At 50.5% G+C, this 16886-nt stretch overlaps 2 protein-coding genes across 3 annotated transcripts; one reads left to right on the top strand and one right to left on the bottom strand.

Moving 5' to 3' along the window:
• The first annotated feature begins 4649 nt into the window (after nucleotides 1-4649).
• Nucleotides 4650-5871, top strand: LOC134052595 (C-C motif chemokine 4 homolog). 2 transcript variants are annotated; one of them, XM_062507131.1, is made up of 3 exons: nucleotides 4650-4719; nucleotides 5213-5327; nucleotides 5784-5871. In XM_062507131.1, the coding sequence occupies exons 1-3, from the start codon at nucleotides 4650-4652 to the stop codon at nucleotides 5869-5871; spliced, it is 273 nt and encodes a 90-aa protein (XP_062363115.1). The 2 variants fall into 2 exon arrangements, with proteins under 2 accessions (XP_062363115.1, XP_062363116.1); XM_062507132.1 differs by having other exon boundaries at nucleotides 5796-5871.
• A 6465-nt stretch (nucleotides 5872-12336) lies between these two features.
• Nucleotides 12337-16823, bottom strand: LOC134052503 (E3 ubiquitin-protein ligase TRIM39-like). The gene is made up of 6 exons (XM_062506978.1): nucleotides 16386-16823; nucleotides 15635-15730; nucleotides 14183-14413; nucleotides 14067-14089; nucleotides 13404-13516; nucleotides 12337-12908 (listed from the first exon to the last, which is right to left on the bottom strand). The coding sequence occupies exons 1-6, from the start codon at nucleotides 16821-16823 to the stop codon at nucleotides 12337-12339; spliced, it is 1473 nt and encodes a 490-aa protein (XP_062362962.1).
• Between the last annotated feature and the right edge of the window lie 63 nt (nucleotides 16824-16886).

Below are 16886 nucleotides of genomic sequence, written 5' to 3' on the forward strand. Positions count from 1 at the left end.
CTTGGGGACCTGCATTAGTGGTGGCCTTGGTAATGCTTGGAGGATGGTTGGACTCAATGACCTCAGAGGGCTTTTCCAGCCTAAATGATTCCACGATTCTGTGATTAGGGAAGTCCTTCAGCTGTGGTAATGGCCCTGACACAATGGCTCAGGGTTATGCCTGCTCTCAGGTGAAGCTGTGGTTCTTACATCAGCCAGACATCATGTGCTCCCTGGGCCACCTCCACCTATGCCACCCAAAAAAGCCTAGAAAGCTGCACAGCAGGAGCACCAATGAAAATAAAAACTGTTTGTGTCTTGTTTATTTTTATTTTTCCTTGATTATAACGAGCAGGCAAAGCCCACTGGGTTCATTAAAAGTGGGTTTGGTATTCATAGAATCAAAAAGTGGTTCGAGTTGGAAGGGACCTTAAATGCCACCTTGTTCCACTCCCCTCAACCCCCCTGCCATGTGCAGAGACACCTTCCATCATCCCAGGCTGCTCCAAGCCCTGTCCAACCTGGCCTTGGACACTGCCAGGGATCCAAGGGCAGCCACAGCTTCTCTGGGTAGCCTGTGCCAGGGCTTGTCCATCCTCACAGGGAGCAATTCCTTCTTCATATCTATTCTAATTCTACCCTCTTATAGTTTCCATCCCAGCAGAGCTCTGAATTTTCAGCCTGGTCCTCCTCGCTCTTTCTGGGGGACTCAACAATGATCTGAATGAGGTAGGCAGAGGATGCCGCCCTAGGAGAGATACTTTGTCTGGTCCTCCCAGACACTTGGGATTTGAGGCATGCTGAGGGGGGTGGGTTGGGTATGTCCCAGTCCCTGGAGCCAGCAGTCAGGGTGAACCAGGGAACAGCCCCACAGTCACCTCCCTAAGGCTTAAAAATTGTGAAAACTCAGGTTTTCCCTGTTTCTTTCTTTTCTTTTCATGCCAAGAATGGAGAGGGGTATGGAGCAAAGAGGCTTTTTTATTTCACCTTAATTTACTTTGAAATACTCTACACTTCATTTCTTTGCCTCAAAATAAAGGTCAGGAAAAATCTGAGGCATCAGCCATTAGAAAGAAGGGCATTCTCTGGAATATTTTATTTTGTAAAATCCCTTCACTGAAGAAAGATGGTATCTTTAGCAAGATACACATTTCTTATCAGCTATGACCAGCTTCCTGTCCTAACATGACTTTGGGGAAACACAAAATGTTTACTGTGAACCAGCCAGAGGTGGCTGGCCAAGGTGACCATGGACCCACCCCTGGACCCACCACACTGGAGACAGATGGCCCCCAATCACTCCCACAGGCACAGCTTCTTACTGCAGTGAGTTCCAGGATGTGACATCATCTAAAAAATTCCAACATTTCTCCAACAATCTCAGAAGTGGTGTGGGTGAAATTTCTGGACACTGATGGAATGTCACCAGTACTGGAGCAGGGCAGGGCAGGATGGAGCTGCTGCAGGGACTGGTGGATCTTGGCTTAGGGGCAATTTCTGAACTCAGGGCATCTTTAATTACTTCCTTTTCTGAGTGAATCCAAATTTTCAGCATTAAACCCTGCTATAAATAGCAGCTTAGGTCAGCCAGTCTCACCATTTTTTTCCAGGTTCCCCTTTCATTCAAGACAGAGAATTTCCCTATTTCTGCTGTCACTGAACTTATTTTCGGCATTTGCTTTACACAACACTTTCTCCTGGGATTTTTTGGGGACTTGTAGAAAATCTCAATGGTATCCCCTCTGTCTGAAACAGGGCAACATCAGCCAGACTCCTTTAGATGGCAAATCCCACTGACTCCAAGCACTGCCTGGTGGGTCAGGAATTCTGAAACCACCTGATGGGAAACTTCCTTTTCACACTACCACTTTGCTGTGTAATTAAATTAATAGCCTCAGAGATGCTCCAACCCACTTTTCCCACTCTTCCATGGCTGTCTTCATGTCTCAAGGCTCCTCTCAGGGAAGACAGTTCCTTATCTGAGACACACTCAACCTCCCTTCCTAAAAAGGGGAAGAGCTGGAAGAGATTATTTTCTCTATTCATCATCACTGGAATGTGAAGCGTGGGTAAGAAAACATTTATTTTAGGACCAGGCTGCAACATCCAGGGCATTACTGGCATGACTATAACCACCCACCTCCCCCCAGCAGGCCACAAGCTGGCAGAGCAGGATCTTTTGTCAGATTTCTAAGGAAGAATTAGATTCCTAGAAACCAAGCAACTTGGCTTTGGTGTTGTTTTTTGGCTCTCAGCAGTGGAAAAGCTTCAGCCCTTACCAGTCCCCTGTAACACACATTACTTAAACTAAACTGATCCTAAACTGACTAAGGAAATTTTTGTTTTTATTAATTTCAAAATAGTCCCTGAGAATCCAAAATAATTTGGTATGTGGTTGCTGACAAAGAGGTGTCCAGCCGACTGAAAGGAAAAATCTCTCATTGAAAACATTTGAATAATCAAAGCAGATCCCAGACTAATTCTTCTGTTTTCGTGAAATTCATCTTTTAGCAAAACATGTCTCTGCATTTGGCACCGTGTACCTCAGGTGCAGGACAGGAACACTTGGCTGTAGGTGCCAAGGTGTAGATCTCCAAGCGTAACCCACGCATGCTTGAAGGCACAGTCAGAGGGAATAGCTCAGAGGCAAACCACACTCCTACATCCATGTACGAATTATATTCCCTGAGCAACCAGCCAGGATCAAAGGGAGCTCATGCTCACTCCTTCCAGGACCAGCTGGTGTCCATCGGAATGCCAGGTTCTCACCTCCTGTCTGGCTGGGTGCCCTGCATGTGGAGGCAGACTCTCTCCTCATCTTCCCAGGATATTTGGAGTAACAGAGTGAGGCAATGGGATCTGGACTGGTGAGTGAGCCTGCAAGGTATGCTTCTCTGCAAAGGGAAAGATGGAAATGGGCCAGATCAGCTATGGTAGGGGATGCTCAGCTTGGTAAGAGCCATATTTACTCCATGGGGTAGATCTGCCCTCCCCAGTATGGGTGAGAGACACCACCACAGGTCCCAGAAGGAGCCTCCCTGAGGGTGAGACAAGTCTGGGGCTTCTCCTGTGCCTTGTCCTCTGGAGCTCTCACTGCCCACCTGGAGCATGGAGCTAACAGGGCCCTGCTGGTGGAGGGCTGAGGGATATTAGGAAAACACCAGGTTATTTACAGAAGATTCCTGGGGCGGTAGCTGGAAACCATTAATAGGAACAGGATGAGTCAGTACCCAGTACTGCTGGGGGGAGTGCAGAGGTGCTGGAGTGAGGTTGGGTTGCTCCACTTTACATTATAAGCTTTCCACTGGTATTCAGGGAGTGTCTATCAAGACATCACCATTCCATGATGTCTTGAAAATAACAAAATGGAGACATCCCCCAGGAATGTCTGCTTTCCTGTAGAGAGCAAATATCCTTCTAGGAACATCTCAGTAGAGCTGGACAGCCCTCAGCTCTTCCCAGAGCACTCATCACCTCCCTGCTAGGCCTTTCCTCTTCTTCTCAGGGAGTCTGTGAGACCTCCATGGCTCTCTGTATGGAGGCTGGTGGCTTCTTGCCAGTAACCCATCCCCATCTTGGTCCTGGCCCAGCCTCCACAGAGCTCTTACTCTCTTGCCTACATTGTACTGCATCCCCAGTCTGTGGTCATTTTCTCTGATCAGCTGAGACAGGATACTCTTTTCTTTCCAACATCCCAGTTTCTACCCATGCTTTCACCTCACAGTTAATCTGTTTGTCATTTTCAGAATCACTGTTTCCTTCCTACCCTGCTCCTGGAACTGGTTCTGCTTCATCTTCAGGGTTACAAGTCTCCACACTTTTTTCAGCTCTCTGTATCCTCATGCCCAGACTACCAGTAGCCCTTGAAATGTAACTGTATCAGCTGTATTTTAAAATATGTATAATTAAATTGCATTTTAATGTCTCCTTATAGGACCAGGAGTGCATCTGTCAGTTCCAGGAGATAGCAAGTAGCCCATCTCAGCTCTCTTAAATTGAGGAGGAAATTTGAGTGTTCCAGTTTCTCAAACTCTTCTTTCATGCCCACCACTACCTATGCCAGTGCCTGCAGTGCTGTCACAGCAGGACATTCCCTGAGGTACCTCCAACCATGGGGAACACATGCAGGACACTGGTGACAGCTCCCACCTCCTTCTCCTGGGACAGCAAGGGCTTTGCAGCTATGGGACACAAGAAGTCCATGGTAAAGGAGACTTCAGTCTCTTTTTCCCTAACCAGCCTCATTTCACTCATGCTCCTCAGCCCTCCAGCACAACTCTTGCATGGATACACTCTCCCCTCCAAGCTGCTGGGAAGGTTGGGTAATAGGGGACTTGACAAATGCTGGAACCTCCACAGAGGAACTTCTTACTAAGGGACATGCATGAGAGAAGCAGAAATAGCCACAGTGACTGTTTCATATCCTGTGTCACTGGGGAGGCACTGAATCAAGAAGGGAGCTTCACTCTTCCGGGGCTGGGGCTGCTCTGTTCCATCATGAGACTGCACCACAAGTGGACTCTGGTGGAAATTCCACCATGCCTACGCAAGCCACTGCATCAACCTCTTGCCCCATAAATTGAGGGGTTGCTGATGGTCTCAGCATCAGACAGCGAAGAGGCTTCCAAGACACCCTTGCCTGCTCCAGCTCCAGCCACCACTTCACCAACATGAAGGTGTCTGTGGTTGCCCTCGCCATCCTCATCGCTGCCTTCTGCTACCAGACCTCTGCTGCTCCACGTAAGTCCAGGGTCTCCTCACCCTCCCTAAGTGGGGACAGGAGAAATGTCACTGCTGGGAGAGTCCCTTCTGACAGCACTTCCAATACAGGTCCCTCCCTCTGTTCCACCATCTTCTGGCAGGTGCTCCAGGGCTGTGGGACAGGCAAAACGCAAAGACCATTAGCATAAAAGCTAAAGATTTTTAGCCTTTTTAAGATAAAAATACAACCATGCCCCCTACCCCTGTTACAGCAGTCAAATGTGGGCACCATGAGGAAGGCTAGGGCTGTTCAGCTTTGGGTTGGGAGATGTTGCCTGGTGGCATGGGCTGTGTCAGTGCCAGCTCTGGGTAAATCCAACAGGGAAACAACTGAAGGAAGAAGAAGAAAAAAGACCCCATATTTTCCTCCTTCACCTCATTCCTGCTCTCTAGACCTGGGGATGAATGATCCCATCTCTCTGCCCTGCTTCCCATCCCTTGCCACTGCTCATGACTGTCTTTGCCTTCACAGTTGGCTCTGACCCACCAACCTCCTGCTGCTTCTCCTACACCTCCCGACAGCTGCCCCGCAGCTTTGTGAAGGATTACTACGAAACCAACAGCCAGTGCTCCCAGCCTGCTGTCGTGTAAGTCCCTTCTCTGGGGCAGGGGTGGTTTTGGGCTGGGGAGCCAGGCAGGGAAAGGCCTTTTTCCAAAGACAGGGAAGAAAGGCTGGGGTAGACGAGAAGTACAGGGTGATGCTTGGAGCACAGAAGGCACATGCTGCTCTGGCTCTACCCCTTTGCAGACAAAACTGGTGTCTGCTGGATAGGATGGGCAAGGCATGGAGCTGCTCATCCTTGGGAGAGTCTGGGTTTGGGCAGGGCTCTGGTCTCAGCCCTGGAAGTGCCCAACACCAGGTTGGATGGGGCTTGAAACAACATGGTCTAGTGGAAGGTGTCCCTGCCCATGGCAGGGGGTGGAACAGGATAAGCTTTAAGGTGCCTTCTAATACAAACCATTCCGTAATTCCATGATTCTGTGATACTCCATTCAGTGCTCTCCCACCAAAACCTGACTTCATTGCTTATTGTACCCCACAGGTTCATCACCAGGAAGGGCCGGGAAGTCTGTGCCAACCCGATGGAGGACTGGGTCCAGCAGTACATGAATGAGCTGGAGCTGGACTGAGGTCCTGGACAGATCCAGCTGCTCCATGTCCCCAGCTGCTGGGATGGAGGAGCGTGACCAAATGGGTTCCATTGGAACTGCTTCAATGTAATTCAGAGTTAGCTGAGAAACTGAAAACATTCCAAAATCAAACTAAATGTTGTGCCATTTAATTTTTATAGGAGAGGGATCAGGTGCAATAACTTTGAGATAAAAATAATTTTATTTATATATTTTTTATTTTTTTAACCAGTAGACTCAAGTTACATTTTCTGTATTTAAGTAACTGCATTTTTGACACAAAATTCAATTCCAATGTCAATAAATAAATATTTTTGTAAGAACCTGCTGTGTTTGCCTCTGTTACAATCCTTTGGGATGACAAATTGAAATTATAATAGTGACAAGAAGTTCTTTATTTCCTTTTCCACACTGTCAAAACTCTTACAAGTTTTCTGTGTCTGAACACCCTGTTTTGCAAAATAATAACAAGAAAGGCCATGAAGGAGGAGCTGTGAGAAGGGCAGGGATTACATTCAGGTAACTTGTCTCAAGCTTTTTTTAAGGTATCTAATTTCCATTCATTATGACAGCTGGAAGCTCATTAAATTCTGTTGCTGGCCCTATTATAATCAACCAAAATATTATCTTTAGAGGCTGAAATTTAACATACTGGCTGTTTTAGGGAAAGCTTTCTGAAAGCTACAGATAAAATGGATCAGCTATTTCCAGAGCTGAGGTTGGAAAAACTATGTTTGACTGCAAGAATTTTAGAATTATTTCATTAAGTTCTCATTTAGCTGGGACATGAAGCTTGGCAGATATTCCTTCTCAGTAATACCTTGATTCCAAAACCTGCTCATCTCTGGAGATACCTGTCAAAAGATGACGATTCCAGACCCCAGCCCAGGGCAGGACCTGCCCCTGCAAGGAAACATCTCCCCTGGTTCTGAAGGAGATGAAGCCCACCTTAGTGAAGGTATTTCCCACACCACTGATGCTATTTGGGATGCTCTGATCAGCTCTGAACAGGCTTTTTTGGATCAGTAAGGAGAATTTGGGTTCCTCCTGCCTGGATCTCTGGTGCAGTCCACGGAAAATTGCTCGAGTCACCCCACTGCGTTTCCATACTGGATTTGGGATTTCAAACATAAACACCAGTGGGACACAGGGGAACAGAGCAGGAGGTAGCCCTGAGGAGGGGTGACCTTGAGCAGACACAGAGGGTGGATGGTGAGCAGGGAGAGAAGGCTCAGGTGGGACTGGGAGGGATCGGGGAACATGGGTGTGTCTGGGGGAGGAAAGAACACATCGCTCCTCACTCGGGGAACTGCAGCCCCCGGCTCCTTAGCCCACAGGGCCCTGTGGATCCCATCAGTCATTCCACTCCAGTGCTGACTGCATCCAGCTTAAAATAGCACCCTGGCAGGAGGGGAGTGAGGTAGAGAGCAGGACCAGAACCCTCTTCCCTGAGAAGCTGCTGGGAGTGGAGGGAGCCCATGGTTTGGAGTTTCAGATGGACATTGCCACCGGCATGTGAAGGTGGTGGCTTTGGTGAAAGCCTGGACTCCACCAGGTCCTGCATAACCAGTGGCCAGCTCCAGAAGGAGGGCTCATCAGGGCCAGGAAAACATCATGGACACTGGGTACCACCCTGGGTTCTGCTGGGCAGATTCACCCTGAAGACTGAGACTGGCACAAAGCCTAGTGCCCAGAGCTGCCGCCTCTCAAAGGAACAGCAGGAGACAGGAGGGGGAAGACCTGTGCTGGGATTATCCCAAAATCACTTGAGTCTCCACAGTCCTTCTTGGGTACAAGCCCTGCCTGGCCCTGTGGCACTGGGAGCAGTCCCACAGCCTCAGGGCTTCTTCTGGAAGGGCACAGGTTCATCCAGGGAATACCATCCATGGTACCATCTCCTGGAGCCTGCAGAAACAGTCCCTGGTGCCATGTCCTAAAGCACCCGGGGAGCATTGCAGCCTACCCCAGCTCCAAGCTACTTCAGCTGGCTCATCATTGCTATTCTGGGAGCCTGCAGGAGCTCGGAATTACTCATGGCTTTCTTGATCTTGCACCCACCTACGTGTGACATGCACCTCCTACATGGCTCAGAGGAGCCAGTGAGGAGCTGTAACTCCACACCCCCGGCACAGAGGTGAGAATTGAGCACATTCTACAGAGGATGAGGAGTGCCCCACAGCAGGCAGGGGCTGCAGTACCCATGTACCATCAGCACCAGTACCATCAGCTCAAATCCTCACCCAGGGATCACCCTGCCTTGAGCACTGGATGTATTTGTTTTGTGCCGCTGTTTGAGGCTGATTTTGCTGCTAGAGCTGAAGGATGCAAGGAGGCCCTCACACTGTGCAATCTTTGGGTCACAGAATTATGGAATCATAATATCATGGAATGGTTTTGGTTTGAAAGGATGTCAAAGTTCATCCCATTCCACCCCCTGCCATGGGCAGGGACATCTTCCACTATCCCAGATTGCTCCAAGCCCTGTCCAGCCTGGCCTTGGACACTTCCAGGGATTGGGCACCCACAGCTGCTCTGGGCAACCTGTGCCAGAGCCTCCCCCCCTTCATGGTAAAGAGATTTTCGCCTTAGGAAACTCATGCCCGGGGCTCAGGGCTAATTGTAGCATTCATCCCTCCCATAAACAACCTAATGGGGTGCTCAAGCAGGTGGACACCAGAATGACAGAACATGCTGAACTGGAAGGGATCCTTAAGCTTGAGGCAACAGATAAAGAGTAAAGTGGGGCTTGGACCAAGAGAAGAGTGGTTTTCTGGGGAATTTTCTCAAAACAAGAACAATGCTGTCAAGGGTTTTGGAATTTGTAAACTACTCATCCTGAAAACAGAGTGTGGTATTTACTGATTGTTTTGTACAATGCAGATTTAAATAATTCTTCTTTTGTTTTTTTGGGAGATTGGTTTGTTTGGTTTTGTTAGTTCTTTTCAGTTTTGACAAAAGTCCTGGGCAAGCCTAGCTGTGAACAAAAATTCAATCATTACTATGATAAGAATATCATTATAATATATGTGCACGTCTCCATATTTACTGTTTACATCACTCTAATGTGTCTGTAGTCATTTAGAGGCACATCAAATGCCAGAGGAGTAGGAGTCTGGAGTCCAGCATCTCACAGAAGGAGCTGGGCTGTACTGATGAGGAGGTGGATTGAAGCCAGTCAAGTTTCATGGTCTGAGCTTTTACATCTCCACTTTTCAGAGAGGAATTAGACACACTGAAGGCAAAACGTTTGTGCACCCAGAAGTGCCAGTTCCATGTCTTCCCATCCTGGTTTGCCACAGGGAAGGGAGGCTCAGTCCTGCATCCAGAGCAGCTCTTCCCAGTGACACCATGAGCAGGGGGTGTGTCACTTCTGAGGGGCCAGAATCCAAAAATATAATGTAAAAGGGGATAGGTTTGTATGCTGCACACAAAAAGTAGTGTTTTCCTAAAGTGGGGAGATATCCCAGACTTCCAAGGCTAAGGAAGACACAGAAGTAGTACAAAAGAAATTGTGCCTGGCTGTCACCTTCCCTGTGACAGCCAGCGAAAGGCAGAAGTGGCCATGGGGACCCAAAAGAATATTTCTGCTGAGTCCTTAGAAAGACATGGATAATGACTCACATCCCCCTGAGAGGATGAAGCATTTTCTTCTAGAAGAGAAAGATGCCACATTTTTGAGATAGCACATTTCTAAAACTGCAGGTCTGTTTACTGTGCTGAATCTTAACAGGGGACACTTGTACCAATTGCTCAGAAAAACAGTAACACCCAATCCATGGTCCCTCTGCCAGATGTGGTATCTCAAGGGATTCCAGCATTCAGCCAAACCACACCCCTTGAGCAGAACACTCCTTGGCTGGGGTAATAGTTGGAGTCGATGACCTTAGAGGTGTTTTCCAACCTGAACAATTCCATGATTCTATGATTCTCTGCTGTGCTTTGCAGCCATTCCCTGCGGATAAGGCTGAGCAGGATCTGGTCCTTGCAGTACAGGGAGGCTGGAGCCAGACATCAATGCATTGCCACTGAGGACAGGGACAAACTCCACTTGCCATGACTTAGAGAGAAATCCTGCTTGCAAATCACCCCAGGATCAGTTTCAGGGCAGCAGGGAGCTCCCAAAGCCAGGTCCCAGTGCTTCCAGCTGCTCATTGCCAACCAGTCTGGGCATCAGAGGTCAGACACGTATCTGCCCCAAGCAGTTCCTTAGTAACAGATGATGCAGAGTCCACCAGATGGAAAATCTGGGAGCCTATTCAGAGCTATCTCATACCTTTGACCTCCACTGTCCTTGCTGGGGGAGGCAGATTCATGATTTCTAGAAACACTTGGGATGCTGCATTAGAGTGAGTTCACATCCTTTCTGCTCATTCACTTCTTCCCCTACTTGCAAGATCTCTGAATTGTTGCACTTCCTTCTGCTGCTTCTGGAAACTCTTTATCCCTGCAGCACTGCAACAAGTGCCATTCATCCATCACCTGCCAGGATCTGATTGCTCTGGACAGTTTCTATTCCATCACCTCCTCCCACTCTGGTTCAGTAGCATTTACCCTGGTTCCTTCCCTGCAAAGCAGGCTTCTGTGGCTGTCCTTACCACTCCCTCAACCAACTGCCTCTGCTGAAAGCAGAGGCCTCTAAGTTCATGTCCTTTCTTATCTCCTCAGGCTCTATAAACTTCCTCTCCACTGAGTGGATGTAAGATCACAATCTCCATGTAGTATCTCCAGGGTGTCAATGCACTGCAGGAGCCACTGAGACCTATCACCCTACTCCTTCCTGAGATGTGGCAAAGCTGTGACTGAGCTTGTCTCACTAGTCTGTTCTCTCTGTTGTGCAGCCTCTAAAAGAAGGATCCCAAAGGAGTGTGGGACTCCCCAAAACACAGCAAAACTCAGCCAAGAGGAACTGCTCTCCCAGTCCAGATAATTTTTCACTAGAAGACTCCTAAAGCATCATCCAGGACATCCCAAGAGAACTGGAGAGAGACAATTTACAAGGGCATGGGGTGACAGGACAAGGGGGAATGGCTTCCCACTGCCAGAGGACAGGGCTTGATGGGATATTGGGAATAAATCATTCCCCGTGAGGGTGGGGAGGCCCTGCCACAGGGTACCCGAGAAGCTGTGGCTGCCCCTGGATCCCTGGAAGTGCCCAAGGCCAGGCTGGACAGGGCTTGGGGAAACCTGGGATAGTGGAAGGTGTCCCTGCCCATGGCAGCGGGTGGAACAACATGAGCTTTAAGGTCCCTTCCAACACAAACCAGGCCAGGACTACATGATAAATTGTGCTGAGCATTTCAGACTGTGTTTTACCAAATCTCATTTTAATTCCATTGAATCAGACATTGAGCAGCTTCTTGGTTTCTGTCTGAAGGACACAATGCACAGCTACTCCAGATGGTAGTCCAGGGCTGGTGGCACTGCTGACACCCCATGCGCCATGGACCAGTGTTTTGTGCACCGAGGGCAGTGTCTCCTGCCTCCTGGCCTTGTGCAAAGAGACCATTCAGGTTCAGATGAGCTTTTCATCCAGAGACACACTGACAGTCCATTCAAGACAAGAGCCTTGAGGCAGCAAGACAGCCTGGAGGAGAAGGGATGTCCCAGGGGATGGACAGACCAAAGGTGAATATTGGATACAAATTTTGGACTATTTTTCTTTTCTTGAGTCTTGCAGCCCTGAAGTATCCCTGCCCTATGGGGGGCAGCTCCCCACACTTGGAGGCTTCCCATCCATTCGATTTTGAGGGGGGTCAGAGGGGCTGGAGCTGACAGACATGGAGGGGATCTCCTGACCAGGGGACCAGAGACAGCAGCCCAGGGACCACCCACACAGATGTCCTCTCTCTTCACCCCAGGCCCCAGCACCACAAGGCTGAGGTGAAGCCACCACACAGGCAGCTGCCACTTCCAAATCTCTGCCTGGAGAGAGCTGCTGTGTCCCACAGATACCACAGTGGGATCCCTCAAGGACCCTCTCTAGGCTGGAGAGGACCAGTTCCAGCAGCACCCTTTTCCTTCTGAGATATTTTGGAGTACCAGCACTACACACCCACACTATTAACCACACAAGGCTCCCTAGATCAAGCCTTTATTGCCTTATTCCAGTACAATTCACACCAAAGTCAGCACTACATGGCAGGCTGGGCATATAACCTGCTCCAGCAGCCTGTGAGATGAGCATCAGGGCATCAGTGATCAGGGGACTCCCCTGTCCCCACTAGTGGCAGCACTAGGGGCAGACAGAGTTATGGAACATCCTTGCTGCAAAGTGCCTTCCCAACACATAGCACACAGTGGGTGTCACACAAGGCAGGTCACCCCTGCAGCCAGAACTATGTGAGCATCCTGCCAGGACACTCACCAGGGCACTAAGTTTTTTTCCTAGTGCTGTCCCACTTACAGGGAGAAGCTGGTTGGGCTCCCACGTCTCTGAACACCAGTGACAAACCAGAGCAGCCATTCTCACAGGATGATGCATCCAGTCCCCTGTGGGTCCCTTACCCAGGAGATCACCAAGGGTTCTGCATTTCTGCCCCCCAGAAAGGCACCCAGGAAAAAGAGAGGCCGGAGGTTGCCCGAGAACTTGTCAGTGAAGGTGTAAATATGGGAGCGGTCGCTTACGTTGTAGAAGGAGATCTCTCCCGCCTCATAGTCCAGGAAGATCCCGATGCGCCGGGGCCTCACGCTCAGGGTCAGGGGGGAGATGGGTAGGGTCAGGGCCTCGTACATGCCCCCATTTTGCAGCCGCAGCACCCAGTAGCCATTGTTGGGGGAGAAGAGGACAGAGCCTTTCCGGGCAGCAGCCTCCTGGCACAGCCCCAGGCCCCACTCAGGCTTGTCTCCCACTTGCACCTCCCAGTAGTGGCGGCCTGAGAAGAAGCCTGGAGTGCCCAGCACCACCGGGGTGGTGCTGAACCTCTTGGGGTTGTCAAAGAGGGACAGAAGCAGCTTCTTGCTCCCGCGTCGGACGCTCCTGCGGTCCTCAGACACAGTGAGATCTGGGTGTGCCGTCTCTGGGTCCAGAATCACATCCACTGGAGAGAGAGAAGGATGGAAGGATGGACAGGGCTTCAGGCATCTACAGGCACAGACACAAGCAGGTGCCTGTGGCCTGCATGCTGGGCTCTCCTAAACTGTCCCAGATCCCCCAGTTATTTGCTCACGGTTTTGCACAGCTCCCAGCACTGTCTGGCAGTGGGGAAGCGCAATATAGAAAATCAGCCACATCAAAATATTTGGTGTCAGGCTGCAGAGCCAGGGCAGAATGAGGGGAGTTCCAGAGCTTCAGAAAGAGCCAACACTGAAAGCAAGAGGTCATGGGCAACACGGCGCTTGAAACCCCCGAGGGACATTCTGGGCTTCAGTGTCCCCTCACAATCCATCCAAGATGACAACAAAACATGAAAACCAACATGAACTCACCAGTGCACACACTGGGAGCAGCGGGACAAAGCTTGTTGGAAAAACCTCCCTGTGCCACAGGGTAGTGGGGGAAACCAGAGCCCAAATGTGCCAGGAGCACACTTCACCTTTGAACTTCTTCAGCATGTCCCTCATGCCCAGGCAGCGCTCAGGAATGCTGTAGTTTTCTTTCAGGGTCACAGACACAGCCTTGAGGGATTGGAACTTTACCCCTTCACACCTGAGAAGAGAGGAATGCCCATGGGGCTGTATCCAGAGCCTGTGCCATGGCCCCTCTCCATCCAGGAGGGGGGCTAATGCCCTTTTGTTGGCTCCATAGATCCACTGCCTCCATGGAGCTCTGACTGGGAAGAACACTAGGGATTATTACTTGCATATTGGCAATCCAAATGAGATCAGAGTTAAACAATACAGGGAGCAGAAGTGCCAGGCCTGGGGAAGGAAGGAACAAACAAAGCCACTGGGCAGAACGTCCCTTAGGAGGGGACACAGCTCAGACATCACAAGCCAGGCAAGACCTTGGCTCTGAGCCTCTGGAAAAAGATGGAACCTCTGAGGGATTGTCTTAGTCCCTCCTGTGTCTACCCCAGGAAGACCAAAGCAGATGCTGGGCAGGGAGGATGGGGTGGCTGTTGTGGAACAGATACAAACATCTGCCTCAAAGCCTGGAGGAGCCAGGACAGTAAGAGGAACAACCATGGTGCCTACCAGGAATAATCATGGGTACCTACCAGGATTAATCATGGCACCTACCAGGAAAAATCACCCACCTGCTCAGGATACTTTTCATGTCCTAGAAGAAGACAAAAACGACTCTGGGTTTCTCAGGGCCAAGCCACTGACCCAGGTGACAAAGGCACCAGGGCTGAGTTAAGCAAAGCCTGACCTTGAGCAGCCCATCAGCTGGCTGCTGGGTCTTGTCCTGTATCTCCAGGATCAGCTCCTCCAGCAAGCACTTCTCCTCCACCAGCCTGGCCACGTTTTCATTGATCAGCAGCAGAATCTGCTTCTCCTCTTCCTCCAGCTTCTGGAGCAGTAGTTTCTCCTCATCAGCCAGCAGCCGATGGAGCTTCCCAAACTCACTTACAATCCTCTCCCTCTTTTTCTTTACTGTCTCCTTGGGATAAGAAGATTCATGGGGTGAACATTATCCAGGCAGCTGAGACAGAGCCGGATGCTCTGGCATCCATGCCTGGCATCAGGCCCTGGGAAAGCACCACATTTTTGTAATAAGTGCATGAATTTAAAAACCAGCCAGAGACAAACTTGTGCTTCCACCTCACTGGAGTTCTCACTCCATATCCTCAGTTCACCAGCAGCAGGACTTTGCCTGGGGCACTTCTGCTCAGCTGGGCCCCAGATGCTGGGCTGCAAGGATGTGCCCTCAGGTGTTGGGGTAGGTTTTTATAACAACTTATACCTCCAGCCAAATCCAGGCTAATAAACTGCTCAGGTAGGTGGAAAATGCTGGGAAAATCTCCAGTAAAGGGCAAGAGGTGGAAAAATCATAAAATCATGGAATGGTTTCAGTTAAAGAGACAGAGGGCACATATGGACATCCTCAAAACCCACCACCACTTGTCTGGACTGCCGAAGGCAAGGGAGCTGAGCAACAAACTAGGGGAATTCAGAGAAACCTCTTTTCCCAGCCAGAGCGGATTAATCATCAGCTCAAATTCAGGGCTAGATAACTCATCCAGCAGTTTCATTTCCTTTCCTGCAGTTACTTTTACTTTCCAGCTTTCACCCCAAGGGACTTGAAACACAGCTGTTTGCTGGTGTCTGCTCTTCCCAGAACTGTCTGGAGTCAGGCAGAGGTGCAGTAATTCAGCTTTTTTTTTTTTTTCTTATGAAAACACTTCTGGTTCCTGTTGCTGTGGAGTGGAGCTCACCACACAGCTCACACCTGGCTTGGAACTCAAGCACATGCTGTAAAACAAAAGGCAATAAAAAATGGCCCATGTCTACTTGTTTAACCAGCACAAAGTCCTCATGATTCCAGGGAATCTGGCACGCTGCTCCTTGCAAACCTTTTTATGGAGCCACACATGGTTACTGAGCCTGGCTTCCAGCACTGCTCCTACATGTGACAGCAGGACATGGGAACACAACCTGGACACAATGATAAATCTGTGTCCCCAGACAAGACCATTCAGGGTGGGGTTTTTTTGTTGTTTTTGGGGTTTTTTTTTTTGTTTGTTTGTTTATTTTTTGTTGGGTTTTTGTTTGTTTGTTTGTTTGTTTTGTTTGGTTGGGGATTTTTTTGTTTTTGTTTTTTTGTTTTTTAAATCCTGCTATCTCTGAAGCTCATTCTTTAAGAATTAAGACAGACACCTGCCTTGCACTCATGGGTTTTCATCCTTTCTGCTGACTCACGCTTCTTCACCTCCTCCACTTCCTTCAAAAGATTCTCCAGGGATTTCTGGAGTTTGACCTGGAAAGAGGAAAAATGGGCTCAGCTCACTCCAACAAGCACCCGCTGAGCACTGCAGGTTGGCTGGCTCCCCTCTGCCTGGGGAGAGACACTGACCCAGTGCCAGGCAGTGCCAGTACTGGCACCCAAACCAAGCAGCTGTGCTCTTCACTCTGCTCGCAGTGTTAACCCTCCCCATGCTCCTCCAGTTTCCCCTATGTTTTTCCTCACTATTAAGGTTCTGGAGACCAAAGTGACTGCCCTTTTTCAGCGCTGGGGTGAAGGGTGGATGCTGGTACTGCCAGGATCATATCTGGGATGTGGAGTTTGGGTGCCAGCATTCCTCCACCGAGGAAAAGTGTCCTCAGGGACCCACCGGCTCAGCTTCTCCCGGGGCTGTGAATGGGCAGGGAGCCAGGCTGCCTCCCTGAGGTGGGTGGAAGGGGTGAGCCTGGGTTCCAAACCAACGGTTTGGAAGATAATGCGGGTCCAGCCTTACCTCTGCGGCTGGAAGGCGGCTGCGGGGCGGGGGGTGGGAGTCGTCAGCTTCTGCGCCGCCCCTTCTTCTGCTTTCCTAGCGATGCCACCGGGCATGTTGGGGTCCGGGTGGCCGCACACCTCCGTGCCAGAGTGTCTCGGGGCACGACAGGGGCCCCGGTGCCTCAGCCTACCCTACCTTGTAAAGGTGCGCCGCCTCCTCGATGGGGTAGACGGTGTGCGGGCGGTGGAGCAGGGACTCCCGACACACCACGCAGATGGGCTCCTCGTCCTCCTCGCAGAACAGCTTCAGGCGCTCGTCGTGCTGGGGGCACAGGGGGGTGCCCAGCTCCAGCTCGGGCCCCGGGCCGCCCCGCAGCCCCAACTGGCGGATGCTCTCCACGATATTGGCCAGCTGCCGGTTGGGTCGGAAGCCGCTGCGGTGGCAGGAGGCCCGGCACTGCGGGCAGGAGAAGGGCCCGTCGGCCCACAGCCCCTTGTCCTGGCAGTGTTTGGCGATGCAGCCCCGGCAGAAGTTGTGGCCGCAGTCGATGCTGACCGGCTCGCTCATGTACTCCAGGCAGATGGGGCAGATGGCCTCCTCCTGCAGCCGCTCCAGGGCACCTGCCAGCGCCATGGGGGCCCGATGGTCCCGACGGGCACTGCCCTCGCCCCTCGTCAGCCGGCAAAGGCGGGCTCG

Source organism: Cinclus cinclus, chromosome 22 (assembly GCF_963662255.1).
Source record: "Cinclus cinclus chromosome 22, bCinCin1.1, whole genome shotgun sequence".
Classification (NCBI taxonomy): Eukaryota; Metazoa; Chordata; class Aves; order Passeriformes; family Cinclidae; genus Cinclus; species Cinclus cinclus.